This window comes from Malaclemys terrapin, chromosome 5 (assembly GCF_027887155.1).
Source record: "Malaclemys terrapin pileata isolate rMalTer1 chromosome 5, rMalTer1.hap1, whole genome shotgun sequence".
NCBI classification, from domain to species: Eukaryota; Metazoa; Chordata; order Testudines; family Emydidae; genus Malaclemys; species Malaclemys terrapin.
The window spans coordinates 114918042-114933704 of NC_071509.1; the positions used below are offsets into that span (position 1 = coordinate 114918042).

The window sequence follows — 15663 nt, forward strand, 5'->3', positions numbered from 1 at the left end:
TATGTGCTGACTTGTGTAACTTGAACATGAACTGGAATTGAAGAGTATAATTGCTTTCTAGGCCATCCATTTGATGTAGCAGTATTTGAGGATCACATTTGGTTCTCTGACTGGGCTAAGCCTTCATTAACAAGGGTGGACAAGAAGACCGGCCAAAACAGGGTACGTCTCCGAGGCAGCATGCTGAGACCCTCATCAGTGATTGTAGTTCATCCTTTGGCGAAACCAGGTATACTGCAAAAGTCAAGCAGTCATTCCCTTACGGGCTCCTTTTTATGTTCACTGCTATTGGTAAATAGACATTTAGAGGATGGAATGTTCATCTCTGAAACAGAATTTTCAAAAGGCTCCACATGCACAGTCAGACTGGCTTTCATTAGAATCATGAGAAAACTGTTGCTGTTGTATCCTCCCTCTGAAACTCATGGGCATTAGTGGGTTTGTTCTCAGCTGGGTGTGTAGACTTTGGACATGCAGCTCCCCCATTAATGCTAATAGATCTTGCGTCTCTAAAGCCATGTGCTTCAAGCTAAGAATATGATACTTTCTGTAGCACTAACCTGTTGCCTTGAGACCACACTCTTGATATCCATCTATCGCCTTTGTGTAGCATCCTTCTCCTTATACAAATAATAGTGATTAGTAACACCAAAAAGGCATCTGTGGAATCTCAAAGATTCTTTGGTTTGAGGGCCAAACAACTTGATTTTTCTGCAAGGGACAAACTCCATCCCATGGGAAAAGCTTGCAGGCAACTTCATATTGCATCTACCTTACTAAAGTGAGTTGTCCTATTGATTTCAATAAGACTACTTGTGTAAATAAGGCAGTCACAGTTTGACCCAGTGTTTACTATCCCCTGCACAGAAGTAAGCCTTATAGAGGACATTAGGGCTCCAGGTGTTCAATAATAAAAAGCATGTATAATATCTGTAAGTATATCTGTGTATGATGGAAAGCATGCAATTCTGCTTTACTGTCCCACAGTAACACATAGACTTTATTGTACATGTCCCATTTTAACAAAAAAAGTGCAGTCTCTTCTCTGTCAGTTTTTAATTTCTTAACTGCTTCATACCTGCCCTGCCAACAAGATAAGATAATTAATAGTTGAGGATTCTCAGAATGTATGGCTGCATCCTGCTAAGGTGCATATATGTCTCTCCACTAGGGGCAGATCCCTGCCTTCATGAGAATGGAGGCTGTGATCAGATCTGTGAAGACAGATTTGGAGTTGCCCATTGCTCATGTCACAAAGGCTTTATGAAAACCCAAAATGGAAAAACCTGTCAGGCTCTGAATATTCCTGAGACAGCAGCAGGTATCATATTCTTTTAGTCATGAAAAGAAACTTGTCTTCAAAGGATACTGTCAAATAATATTGTAATGTATTTTTCTTACTCTTCACAATTTGTGATAGCCTTGTAGACATTTGAAAACAGCATTTATTTCCCTTTGATAGGCATTTTCTTACTGTGTCACTCCCCTGCCTTTCTTCTCTCTCTCTCCTTCCCCTCTGGGTTTGGAGTGGAAGTCAAATCAGCATCTCTCTGCCACTCACCTGCTGTATGAATGTGGATGTAATTTAACCTCTGTGCCTCCATTTCCCCATCTGTAATATATGGATAATAATAGTTGCCCACCTTTGTACAGTACACTGAGATCCACCAACAGAGAGCTCTAGAAAAGTGTTACTTAAATGGTGTCTGCACTACAGATTCTCACTGAATTTGTAACCCGTTTGATTCTGCAAATAGTTCATGTCTGCATGCAAAATAATTTACACACAATTCCTAACCATGTAGATGTGCTGTGTTTTGACTTCATATGTGAGCAGGACTATTACATGATTGTCAGGCTCTAACTTGGTTCTGCAGGGCAAAATTTCCCAAGGTACCTTGACAACTTACCAAAGTGCATTGCACCAGGTGGAAAAACACCAACTGTGCTCCGCCCCTGGCATCAATAGCTGAGGCATTTGGGAAAACTGCTTATATTTTCCAGGAGTGCATTCATACACACTGGTCATGCATTGTGCTAAGTGTGGACAAGCCAATATGGTTGGCACACAGTTGAGCTGGAAAAAATGCTGCTGTGTGGTTGCACTGAATCATGTTAGCTGTGTCTGTGTCAGAGCCTGGATGTGTGCAACATGTTTCTATTAAGGGTAGGAAGGACCTGTATTTAACAACATATTTCAACATAAGGGGCTAGAATTCACAACAATTGTCTCTGAAAATTAAGGCCTTTCCTCAGTGAACTTAAAGAATCCGCTCCACTAACTCAGTTGCTAAAAACTTACGCAAATCTGACATGATCTATCCTGTAGGGGCACAACGATTCACATTCATTCGAGTGATTATATTACAGGGGAGAGTGGTGTAGCTAAGCATCTGACAAAGTGCTAGTCAATATACTGTAGGCTACAATTCTTTACTGTCCCCCTCAGGATGTATCAAAGGTTCTTCACACCTTTAATTTTTATGATTCTGTGTTCTGATATGGTACCCCCAGACTGAAAAAAAGCATCAACTCTCTTCTCTCATTCCCTATAACATACTGGCTTATACAGTCAGGCTCACCTGAACATGCCAGTATCTTGTGAAGGTGAATTGCTGTGCCTTTGAGGGGAATTGCTGTACCGTCTTTAGGAATTTTAAAAAGTTTAAAAAAATCACACTCTTTTACACCTCAGTGGATGACCACTGGGGCAGTAACATATGAATCTGTCCTCTATGGTATTAGACCTTGACACATAGACCTTGAGGTACGTACATCCAATGTTTTCAAGTGAAATCTGGGAATTAATTTAATTCCTTCCCATTGTATTTGAGAAAACCAACCACTGATTGGATTTTAGGCCTGGGGGAGAGGCCAGAATGAGAACAATCTGACTTTTGTTTTAAACAGAAAGCCACAGATTCTGTGACTTGTGAATTACTCATTTATGTATGACTAAAAATCAGAACTTTGAGTCAGTAGACTTCAACCATCTGTTCTACTTTCTTCAATATTTTCAGGGGGTATCTCTATACACAAGAAGGCAGCACCACAGAATAAAACAGCAACACTGGAAACCTTATACCAAAGTCCACTAAATAGTGGGACATATGGGGATACTAACAATGGGGAGGAGCTACAGACTCAACACTTGTTGATGGCTGAAATCATGGTATCTGGTAAGATCTACAATTTTGTGGTTCACATGGGTCACGTCTGTTGTACTGAAAGTGAAATTCTGAGCTGGATACAAATTGGTTTATTCAACTGGGTCAGAGATGAGTGGTGGAGCTTAGAGGAAGGAGGGATCAATCTGTAAAAACCACCAGGGAGAAGAAACAAACATCAAGGTTTAGGTGTGGATGATGTGAAATTGGAAAGTCCAGTCAGAACCACCCAAAGGTGAGATCCAGAGGGGCCTGGATTAAATATGGACAGAAGGTTTTTGCTTAACAAGAAAACTGTAAATCACAAAGAACTGGATCAGAAAAACCAAAAAGGGATTAACGGCTTTTCTTGCCTAGACACTTTTATCTCAAGTTAATTGCTATGAACATTTATACTTTAAAAATCTGTAGTTTATGAACTGCCACTGTGAGGTCAAAGCCTTTCTTCTCATCAGGCACAGGGGGGAATTGAACTTGCGTCTCCCATGTCCCAGGAGAGTGCTCTAGCCACTGGGCTAATGGTTATAAAAGAGGTCTGGTCTCCTGCCTGGAAAAATTAATTTTGGGTAAAAAAAACACAACCATGTTAGCTCAACTCAAAATGGATTTTTTTGATTCACCAAAATTTTACACAATTTTGGGATTCAGCCAAATCAGTTGTTCACCCAGCTTACACTGGGAAAATAAGTGGTTAGTTAGTTGTGTTTAAAATTGTGTTAGCTGGTCATTGTTAACCCTAGGGGGCCATGTTTTAAAACTTTGGCTGTCCATGCTTTTGTGTTAAAAATCCATTTGCTCCTTTGCCTAACTGAACTAGTCAGTGTGGTGGACTTTGATTTTGTTTGTGCTACAGATCGAGATGACTGTGCTGTGTTAGAATGCAATGTCAACGCCCAGTGTGTTCTCCTGGAAGATGGTGCTGTGTGTCAGTGTTTGAAAGGATTTACCAGGGAGGGTAAATCATGCTATGGTAAGGGCAAGAATTAAATCAAATGTTCCAGAAAACTATAGAATTGAAAAAGCCATCTGTCTTTTGTTGCATTGACATATCCACAGCATGAGCCATCCCAGGAAGGTCGACAAGACCGCTGTGTTTAGACACATCATTTCCATTGAAAAGGATAATGAACAGAGACCATGAAATGGAATGGTTAATTATTACATCCATTATTTCCCCTTGAATCATGAGTGTGAATCCTATTATTATCGACGAGTATGACAAATTCGCCGTATGACTTTAGTTCTCTTAATTCATAAATATTATACCAGCGATGAATTGAGTCTGTTGTAGGAGGAGGGAGAGAAATGATGTGCTACAATGCCCTTAGCAATGGAGGATGCAGCAGAATACCGAAGAAGCTCTTCTCACAAATGGCCCTGTGACTCTCCTAGAACATTGTGAAAGAGATAGCTCAAGAGTGTAAGTGGCAGCGTTATCAGATGAGAAGAGAGTTCCCCTTGAACTAAGTGTGGAATGTGAAAGCAAATAGAACCCACTGAACATTCATGCTCATGTAGTAGCATTAGCGTTTATAGTTTCTGCAGGCTCCAACCACTAAATATGCACACTTTAACAGGTGTAAAAGATTAGCAGGAGCGACAGATTAAGACTATGTAATTAGAGATGAGGCCAATAAGAGTGGATATTGTAGAGGTTTATAAATAATTAACACTACAGAGAAGGTAAATGGGGCAGTCCTACTTGCCTTTTCACCTAATGCTAGAACAAGGACACATCTAATGAAATTGGAAGACAACAAAATTGATAAGAGGAAATACTTTGTTACCCAACACATAACTATCCTAGGGAACTCATTGCCACAGTATGTTGTTGAGGCCAAGGGCTTGGCGGTAATAAAAAACACTTTATGTATTTAAATAAAGAACATCCACACAACATCAGCAGGGTTAAAAAAAAATAATCATCAGACATAAATCCTCATGCTTCCCAACATAAGCCAACTACTGGGTTTGGGACGACACTTCTTCTCAAGGCATATCAGTTGTTCAGTATGATTTTGTTTGTACCTCCCTCTGAAGCACCTGGAACTGGCCATTGTTCCTGACAAAACAACTGTAGATTGTTCTCACTATTATTGCAATTCTGTGTACCTATGATACGTCAGACATTCTATTCAGTAGAGAGCAGAGATAACAAATACAAATTATGGGGGCAATAGAAACACAAATATAATATATTTATTTATAAAATGCATCTAATTACAAAAAGCTCAAGGCACATAGATAGTATAGTTGATGTATAATTTAGAATTGTGGATTCTCTTAAGGTTTAATGAGTCTAATGCAATGTTTATATTGTATAATTATGTGAGTTCCTCTGTCTGTCTCTTTCTGGTATTAGAATGTGCTCTTGGGTACTCTTGTGATGAGACCAGCTATAGCACAGTGCTCTTAGCCCATTTGTGCTCTTGCATAAACAATAAATAAAAGCACTTTATCTTACCACAAAGGTAAAGACAAGGTAGACCTTAGAAATAAAGCACAGGCAATCATTTGACTGTAAAACACCAAGGACACTTGCAGCATTATTTAAATAATAATAATTGGGAGGGAGAATAGATATTACTTGTTTCATTGAGCTATTGTTTTTACTTTCTCTTACTTTTCTCCTTGTTCCTCTTTTCAAAGTTTACATTCCACTTCATATCGTGCTTCTGGAGAGCAAGAAAGGAGGCAGTTTTGAGATTAGGTTATATACTCATGATTCAGGGAATTTGTCACTTAAATTAAATGGAAAGCCAGGCATTGCAGATCAGAGGGGAGGCCAAGTGTGGGGGAGAGAGAGAAAGAGAGAGAGAGTGTGTGTGTGTATGGTGCACCCTCATGGGACAGCCTTGAAGCTGAACATTGCAATTTCAAAGATAAATACATTATCGTGCCTGGTTCTACTTACAGTCCTTTTTTGGCACAAATATAAATTTACTCAGTCAAGTATGTTTTTAAAGAAATTTTGTGCCACAACTGAGATCAGCAGGGGGTGCTCAAGCTTGATGCCCCATGGTATATAAGAGAGGTGCTGCTGGCAGAGCATTCTCCACCTTTCCTTTAGAATGCTCACCCACCGCCAGGCCAAAATAGCCTTGCACATACTCTGCAAAGCCCATCTGTTTGAGTGGGCTTTGGGGGACAGCTAATGTGTTTGAGGGTGCCTTGTGGGAATGTGTGGTGGTGGGATTTAAATCATACTGATCACATGACATGGGCATCCAGAGCTTTCGATCATGGTGCCCTTTTGGCTGAAGTTCTTTTTCTTTTAAATAAAGATCAATCAATAAATAAGCTGGGTATTTTCAAGTAAGCCTACGGGAATTAGGCATCCAGTTGAATGGGAGTTAGGTGGCTAACTTACTTAGGCTCTTTTGAAAATCCCAGCCTCAATTTATGGCTGGAAATAAGGACACCTCACACCCTCTGCTCACTCTTCCCAGTATTTTAGAAGCAAAAGGATTGGTCTATACTACAGAGTTAGGTTAAGGTGACCAGAGAGCAAGTGTGAAAAATCGGGATGGGGGTGGGGGGTAATAGGAGCCTATATAAGAAAAAGACCCCAAAATCAGGACTGTCCCTATAAAATCGGGACATCTGGTCACCCTAGGTTGACGTAAGGCAGCTTACATCGACCTAAATATGTCAGTTTACACACTACAGCCTTGGTCCCAGGGCCGGCTCCAGGTTTTTTGCTGCCCCAAGCAAAAAAACAAAACAAAAACCTGGAGTGCTGCCCCTTGAAAAGTGCCACTCCAAGCACATGCTTGGAACGCTGGTGCCTAGAGCTGGCCCTGCTTGGTCCTGCCCTATTAAACCGACATCATAATTCCACCTCCACTGGAGGCATAGGCTTATGTCGGGGTAGATCAGGGTGATGCAATGTCTGCGTAGACACTGTGTTACTTACATCAGCTGTTGACCGTCATTCTTGTCTACTTTCATCAATGCTGAAGCCGTGAAATTGACAAGAAAGCCATGGGGTGGGTGGGGAGCTCCAGCTAGAGCCCAGCTGCCCCGGGCTCCCCGTTACCGGACAGGCTGCGTACTCCCCGCTCGGATCCCGTCTGCTCTCAGGCTCCCTGCTTTCAGCCCAGCTGCGCCTTCCTGGGCTCCTCACTCCCAGCCAGGCTGTGCCCCCCACTCCCAGCCAGGCTGTGCCCAGCCTGCTCCCTGCAGGGAGGCCTGGTGCTGCACGGAGGCTCCCTGCTACTTGGAGTCTGGCTGCCCTCGGGCTCTTAGCTCCCTGCCGCAGCTAGGCCGCCCTGCTAGGGAGCTGGGAGCCTTGGTGTAGCCGCCAGGCCCCCCGCAGGGAGCAGGAAGCCAAGAGTCTTGGTGCAATTACTGCAGTGGTTGTAAGTCGACCCAACATAGGTCGACTTATCTTTCTAGTGTAGACGTGCCTAAAGTAAAGGTACCAGGATAGTTTGAAGGTGGATCTCATACGGTCATTTCTTTTCTATCATTTCAACATGTTACATGCTGCTCCATGAATAATGTATCCCTTGGCTCCTAACGTTGTTTTTCTCATAGATGTTGATGAGTGTGCTCTTAACATGGACCGCTGTAATCGACACCTATCGGACTGTATCAATACTGAAGGTGGCTATGTCTGCAAGTGTCTGGAGGGCTACCGTGGAGATGGGCTTCATTGTTACGGTGAGGGGGAGTGTGAAGGTGATGGGGGGAGTGAGAGGCAGTGACAGAATGAATGAGGAAGTAAGAGACGCATCTAATGATTTGGATCGGCTATGTGTCAAGATGCGAGAGTTGTGTTAAGCGGCCATAATGATCTATTCCACTACTTGGTTGAAAAACGGCATAGGAGCCTGCATACTAATATTAGACTAGTAAGCTCCCCAAGGTGGATGACATTTATCATCTCTACTTTTTTGGCTCTTTTCCTACTGTTTGATGTGTGGCAACATCAGCAGCTGATCAATATGCAAAGCCTCTAGTTGTCAGTGGATTCTTCCCCTGGGTGTTTACACTTTGGTGGCTATGCTGGGGGAAAAATGGGTGAACCAGTAGAGATTTATTGGAAATCATTACCATGCATATAAACTAAAGCAGGTATTCAGTGTGTCATAACACTCCTCAAATAATTCTAGGTTAGTTTAATAGGCATGAGCTTCAGGGTGTTGACATTTACAACCTGGGTACATTTAAAGACGTGTTAATAATCAGATCCACTGATCCTACTGGCCAGAACTTGGGTTGTGACATCATGTCTTCATTTCCTATAACTTTTATTTTTTCAAATCCATCTTTAGCATTAAAGTAGGAATGAAGAACGGGATTATCATCAATATTAGGGTAATAAAAAGCATGCTTAGGGCTTTACATGAGTCTTCATTTCCCTTTTGCATTTTTAAATTATTTTTTTCTGGTCTTTTTTTCTCTACAGCCTGATCAACCCCCCATTAAAATCAGTGGGACTTCATTGGGCTTTAGCTCAGGCCATTAGGGTAGAACAAGATTGCTAAAAAAAAATCAAGACCAGAGGCAGGCAGAGAGCCTGTGGGAGTGCGGAAAATGCATACATGAGCGGTAACCTTTACCTTATAGTTCAGGTCCCTTTGATATGTACATAATTAGGCAGTTCAGAACTGTTGCACATCTAGGATTGCAGTTATACCTAATAAAATTATTTAGAAAAAGTTAATTCTCTTTCTGAAGAGCATCCAGGTTTTAAAACCACAGTATTTCAGCTACTTTTTTCCAAAACTTCATAAGTAATGAGATCCTGATGTGGATAAATAAAACTGAAGCTGATCTTGAATTCTATAACCTTATGAAGAGACGAAAAGGAATGTCTTCAAATGGATACCATATTCTGGTTTTAAAGCATGCATAACTTGTCATGTAACAATAATCAGAAATCTGCCAGTATGTCAAGGGAGAATACAGAACACACCTGTATTGTTTTTTTGCACTCACGTAATTCAGAATATTTTGTTTTAATTTTGTTTAAAACACCACTCTGAGTTCTCCAGGATACTTTGGGCCACATCCTGTAGTCCTTACTCAGGCAAAACTCCTGAGAATTTTATATGAATCAGGACTGCAGGATTCAATCCTTTATCTCAGTTTTAGTCTGGCAAAATAGGATTGAGTGAACCTCAAAAGGCTCAGTTTACCTGATCTTTCTGGAGTTTATTTGAAGTTTACATGACGTAACCAAACCTTTAGACAGCAAGACTTTTTTTTTTTTTTAAATGTGTCCTTGTTTTTAGCACTGCTGGAAGCAGTAGCTGCTGGCTTCTTAACCACCTTCTGATCTAACCTTTGTTGCCTGATCTATGGATTGTGTGCTAATTATATTGATTACTTAAGAATTTCCAGTTAACACTGAGGGTTGGGAGGTTCTCATCCCAAGATCTGGTTAAGTATTATTAAAATTACTGTTCAGCTGGGACCTCTGACATGCACAGTTGCAACTCTCACACTTAGGAAAAATCTTCTGTATTTGTAATAGTATTAACACAGTTAGTAAAGCTACAAACACACCAACCCAGCAAAGTAGATAGCGATAACGCAGAATGACCATCTGTGCATCCATATACTCTCACCATCCCTTGCATAACAACCTGAAATGTTAGTCATTGTCTTCCTCCTCCTCCTCTTCCTCCTTGCCATCATCACCAGTGGTCGTCATTCTGACTTCTTCCAAGAGTTACATCTTTCAAGGCACAGGCCGGAATTTAACTTTTATAATGTGTTATGTTGATATCACTATGTCTAATGCATATTCAGTAGGGGTTTCATCCCCTTTTCCTTATTTGTATCTCCTCTCCCTACTAATGTTGACGTGTCCTCCCATAGGTTATTAGTTCGTTAACCTCAACCCTATTAACATATACATGAATTAGTTATCATGGTATTCTTGTGGTTGGACATCTGCTGACGTTTCTCATTTTAAAATATCCCAGGCTGGTATAAACAAGCATCTTGTGGTTGCCTGTCAGCAGTTTAGTCATTACAGCATTTTATCTTGATATCTTATGTTCTAGGCTTACTCTTGGTTAGCTGCTTATGCTCAGGTTTTTGAGCCTTGTAACTTGTTTAACTTAGGAACTGTCCTACAGGCCTGAGGCTTGTAGACTCATTGCATTACTGCCTTAACTTAACTAACCTATAGGCTACACCTGTTCACAGAAGGTGAACTCCAACTTCTACTACCCCCCTGATGGACCTGTGCTGGTGCTAGCAGTGATGGGAAATATTAAGAGAAAATGTCTTGTGTAGGCCAGGCCTTAGGCCTTCTCATGCATGTCTTGTGCTCTCTCTGTCCTATAATTTTATGGGTGAAGCTTCTGCCTTCTCTTTCCAGTGGAGGATCTACTGTCCTTCTCTCAACACTGCTGTCCTCTGAGGTGCAAGGATGGATAAGCCTACCTGTCCTCCTTTCACAGAGAGCACACTTTATTGCTCTTTCATCCCACTTGCTGCCAAGAATATTCTGTGGAGGGAAGCTCTGCAGCATTTGTCCCCATGCCAGTAGTGCTGAGCCATTGCAGCCTGTATAGAATGACACTCAGAGGCATTCATTCTTCTAACTGCAGACTGTTTGGGTGACAGATATCGATGAATGCAAGCTGGGGACACACACATGTGGAGAAAACACTGTCTGCACCAATACTGAAGGAAACTACACTTGCACTTGCATTAATGGTCTATCTGGAACTGGGGACAACTGTACTGGTGAGTAAAGTTAGTAAATAAGCCAAATAACCTGGTCTCTAAGTAAGGAAGGAAGGTTGAGTGCTCAGATAGATGAATCATCCTGGGAAATTCAGAAAGTGCTGAATATGTCAGGCAGCCTGTGAATCCAATTACATTGGTTCTGGATGCAACTGTTTTGCAAATCGCATCTCCCCAAGAAGAGGTGGGCTGAGGAGACCAGATTTTGGTTTTACAAAGCTGGGAATGGTGAGCATTTGATTCCATTTGTTGGAAGCATCAACATTCAGGACCAGCTCTAAGTTCTAAATGTCATAGTGCACAGCTAATAACCACTGTCTTCCATAAGAGCAGATATAGTTCTCTGTTGGGGTAATACCATGTCCCTCTTATGAGATAACCAAAGACTCACTATGCCAAGTCATTTTTCAGGCTCTACAGGGGGTCAGCCTCTCTGCAGAGGGCCAGCACAAAGTGTTGTGGCTCAGGGGATACAGCACTAGCTGGGTCTCGAGGGGACTGGGTTCTAGTCCAGGCTCTGCCACTGGCCTGCTGTGTGACCTTAGGCAAGTCACTTCACCGCCCTGTGCCTTTGTTTCCTCATCGTAAAATGGGGATAATAATACTGACCTTCTTTGTAAAGTGCTTTGAGATCTATTGGGGGAGAGTGTTGTATAAGAGCTAGGTATTATTATTGTTTAAGTCCTACTTAAGTCCTCAGCTAGAGTATAAAGAACAGATTTTCAAGAGTGCTCAGCTCAGTCACCAATATAAGTGGCCAGATTTTCAGCAGAGATGGGTGTGTTGGCTGCTAAACTCTTTTGAAAATCTGGCCATCAGTGTCACAACAGGAGCTGAGTTTCATTGATGTGCCTAAATGGGATCTGATCTCCTTTGAAAATGTGGCTTTAAGTGTGCTGGTCCTCTACCTAGGGGTGAATTTTCCTCTTGCTGGTATACAGTCCAGTGACAGAAAACATTCTGCAAAATTCTCCGAGACCCGTCTGTGCAGAAAAATGAAGGAAATTATGACAATGAAAGTGACCAGCAGATTCTCAACTCCTCTTTGCAAGGATTTGATTTTTCAGCAGTTTTAGCTGTAATTGAGAAATGGTGACATTAAATAATATATGACTTTATGCCTGATTCAGGTATGGAAATAGATACTGTTTTAAAAATCCAAAGCTTAAGTTTGCTCTGGTTGTTTGTGTAGTGGTAATAGAAGAGCATCACAAACTGTAGAAACAAAGAAAGGACTGGTATGTATTGTAGCTCCACCTTAACAATGTGCAGATGGGCGAATCACAGTCTGTTTAATGGGGTTAAAGAATCTTACTTACAGGGCCGGCTCCAGGCACCAACTTAACAAGCAGGTGCTTGGGGTGGCCAAGGGAGAAGGGGCAGCACCTGCGGCAATTCAGGGGCAGCAGGTCCCTCGCTCCCTCTAGGAGTGAAGGACCTGCCGCTGAACTGCCGCCGCCAGTCGCGGCTTTTTTGTTTGTTTGTTTTTGCTTGGGGCGGCAGAAATGCTGGAGCCTGCCCTGCTTACATATTATCTTACCTGGAAATGCTGAAGCTCTGTACCAAGCGATTTTGCCAGTTTAGCCAACAACTAAGACATTCATGCGTGTGAAATACTGTATTTCAGAATCTGCTATGCCTTCTACCATGAGCACCAGTGGTGACAACATTTCCTCTGAACAAGATGGTTTTATGGGCTGCCCTCCTTCATACGAGTCCTACTGTCTTCATGGCGGAGTTTGTATTTATGTTTCAATTCTACAAGACTATGCGTGCACGTAAGTATAGACCTTTGTCTCATCTGTGCCGATGTATGCCATCCTAGAGATACTGTGATGGGCATTTCCCCTCAAGACAAACAATGAAGTATTTTGCCATATATGTTCTGTGTGTTTCCTACAACTGTCAGCAGAGCCTGCCCTTTATATTCAGTTGATATGTGATGTTCACCGTGTTCCCAAACACTGCAGTTAACAGTAGCATTTGATTTCTTCCTTGAGTGCTTGATTCTTTTGCGTATATTTGCTTCAGAGTCTAGAGGTATGTCTACACTGCACACTCCTGTTGGTGGCATGTGGAGTACATACACTACCTGCCCCCTATAGCATAGATATACATGGCAGTGAAGACAATGAGTTGAGTAAAATAAAGAAACACCTGACCCCTGTGGGTATGAACCCTACTCACCCAAGCAGTGCCTCCCCCAGCTACACTGCTGTTTTCAGCCTTTCCCTGCTGCCCTCCCGACACATGTAGCTACACGCAGGGCCGGCTCCAGGCACCAGCCGACCAAGCACGTGCTTGGGGTGGCACCTGGTACGGGGTGGCCAATCTTGGGGTGGCGGAGGGTGCTCAGGGTTTTTTGTTTTTTTGGGGGGGGTTTGGTCGGGCGGCGCTGGGGGGAGGGGGGGTTGTTTTTGTTTTGGCGGCTGGAGGGGGGGATTCGGCAGCGGCGCTCCGGGGGGGGGTGGCAGTGTGGTGGGGCTCGGCGGTGGGGGTGTTTAGCGGCGCTCAGAGGGAGGTGTGTGTGGCGGCGGGAGGGTTCGGCGGCGCAGCGCTCCGTGGTGGTGGTGGGGGGTGTTCAGCGGCACTCGGTGGGGCTGGGGGGTTCGGCGGGGGGAGGGGGTTCGGCGGCGCTCCGCGGGAGGTGTGTGTGGCGGCGGGAGGGTTCAGCGGCGCAGCGCTCCGTGGGGGGGTGGGTGTTCAGCGGCGCTCTGTGGAGGGCTGGGGGGTTCAGCAGGGGGGTTCGGCGGCGCTCCGCGGGGGGGCTGGCATGTTCGGCAGCACGGCACTCCGTGGGAGACTAGGGGGGTTTGGCAGCACAGCGCTGGGGGGGGGTTCGGTGGTGCGGTGCTCTGCGCGGGCGGGGGTGGCACGGTGGTGAGAGGGTGTGTTATGGCGGTACTATGGAGGGCGGCACTCTTTTTTTTTGCTTGGGGCAGCAAAAAAGTTAGAGCCGGCCCTGGCTACACGCCACAGTGTGAATGCAGCCTGCTTTTTTCTGCAGCATGTAGCTACACCTACATGCAATACCACTGCTAGAGGTGCAGTGTAGACATAGCTGTTGTAGGGTAACTGGCCAAACCAGGGTGCCCACAGCATAAGTTACTTTTCATTTCTCCTCCTACATATGTATTTATATATTTTTGTATGCATTTTTCAATAATAATACTTAGTTATTCACACCCCTGCCAATCACGTGTCGTCCTTGGCCTTTCGGCTTCTCCTCTGGGTTGGTTTGCTGCAGTCATCTGTGCAGGGGCGGCTCTAGGGTTTTTGCCACCCCACGCATGGCAGTTAGGCGGTCTTCGGCGGCATGCCTGCAGGCGGTCCGTGGTCATGCGGATTCGGTGGCATTTCTGCGGGTGATCTGCCGGTCCTGCGCCTTCAGCGTACCCACCGCCAAATTACTGCCAAAGCTGCAGAACCAGCGGACCTCCCGCAGGCATGCCGCCGAAGGCCGCCTGACTGCCGCCCTCACAGCGACCAGCAGGCTGCCCCCCGTGGCTTGCCGCACCAGGCACGCGCTTGCTGTGCTGGTGCCTGGAGCCGCCCCTGCATCTGTGGTGCTCTGTGATGGGAGAGGATACCTCCATCCATGCCCTTTCAGACCAATACCAGCCTTTAGCGCCTCCACTTAGAGATTGGGGGATTTTTTGTCTGTGTGAAATTATCAAATACAATGGTCCTCTTAAAAACAAGGTTCATTAAAAAAATAAAAAGAAAATGGTAATAAAGCAACAGAAATGGTTTGTATATCAGACCTCATCTGAATTCTTTCCAAAGCCCAAGAAGGCAGGGCTCTCTTTGGGGGGTGTCTATGCAAACACCTAATTTGTGGCAAGCTGGGGTGTACATCTACCTTGCACTAGCCTGATGTACACTAAGTCTTCATGTGGGCCCTGCTGCCGCACACAGATTATTTGCGTTTAAAACTATATACTATATGGCAGAGGGGTCCCTTTTTAATGATTATTTTTATATTTGCACACTAGATGGCAGTATTCCCTCATTTAGACTGTATAATTCACATTGAATACAAGAATGTAGTTGGGGGGAAGGAGGGAACTATTTGTTTAGTGATGAATTGCACATACCAATCATAATTTATTTTAATTTGATTCAAATGCTCATATTAGAGAGTGATCCATTTGGCTTGTATGGAATTTATTGTGGTTTTACATCATAAACGTATTAGCAATGTTCTAGATCTAGTGCGTATTTGTCATACCTTGCAACAGAAACAAGGTGCATGGTCTTAATTTAGTAATTAATGTTTGCATAGCATTTGAGATCATCAGCAAAGGGTGCTATAGGCCACATCCTACTTGCTTTACTCGTGGGTGGTTCTGTTGACTTCAGTAAGCCCAGTTTGTTGAGTAGGATTTGGGTCCACATTATTAACCCTGAAAGAATTTTAAGAATCTAATTTACTTTTTGCTGTTTATGTTGCATTGTTCCCATTTTGTATTTCACTCAGCTTGGATAATGAAACTAGGTTGGCAAGATTCCCTTTTATTTTTCAGTTTCTAGTCAATTTCATGAACTTTTTTGTGTCTCGGGGTTTGCAACACTGAAGGGTGATTTAAAAAAAAAAAAGCAGCAACTGTTCTTTTAAAATTTAAAAAGATCCTGAAGATATTTCTATCCATAAAAGCTTTTGTAATGCCCCTTCTTCCTCTTCCCCCATTGCTTTTAACAAAAAAAAAAGTTTGAAAATAAAACCAAATTATTCAGCAAGATCTCATTTTCAAACTGTCTTTTATAGGGAAAAAATTGAAATTTA

At 43.3% G+C, this 15663-nt stretch overlaps 1 protein-coding gene across 2 annotated transcripts in view; it reads left to right on the plus strand.

Annotated features, from left to right (window-relative positions):
- The window catches only part of EGF (epidermal growth factor), a 102916-nt gene that overhangs the window by 70951 nt on the left and 16302 nt on the right, over positions 1-15663 (plus strand). The window contains exons 15-21 of one of the 2 annotated variants that reach the window (XM_054030391.1): positions 62-229; positions 1172-1321; positions 3021-3179; positions 4021-4137; positions 7707-7832; positions 10755-10877; positions 12505-12655. In XM_054030391.1, coding sequence (XP_053886366.1) covers positions 62-229; positions 1172-1321; positions 3021-3179; positions 4021-4137; positions 7707-7832; positions 10755-10877; positions 12505-12655 — 994 coding nt within the window. The remainder of the gene's footprint in view (positions 1-61; positions 230-1171; positions 1322-3020; positions 3180-4020; positions 4138-7706; positions 7833-10754; positions 10878-12504; positions 12656-15663) is intronic. The other variant, XM_054030392.1, reaches the window with a different exon arrangement.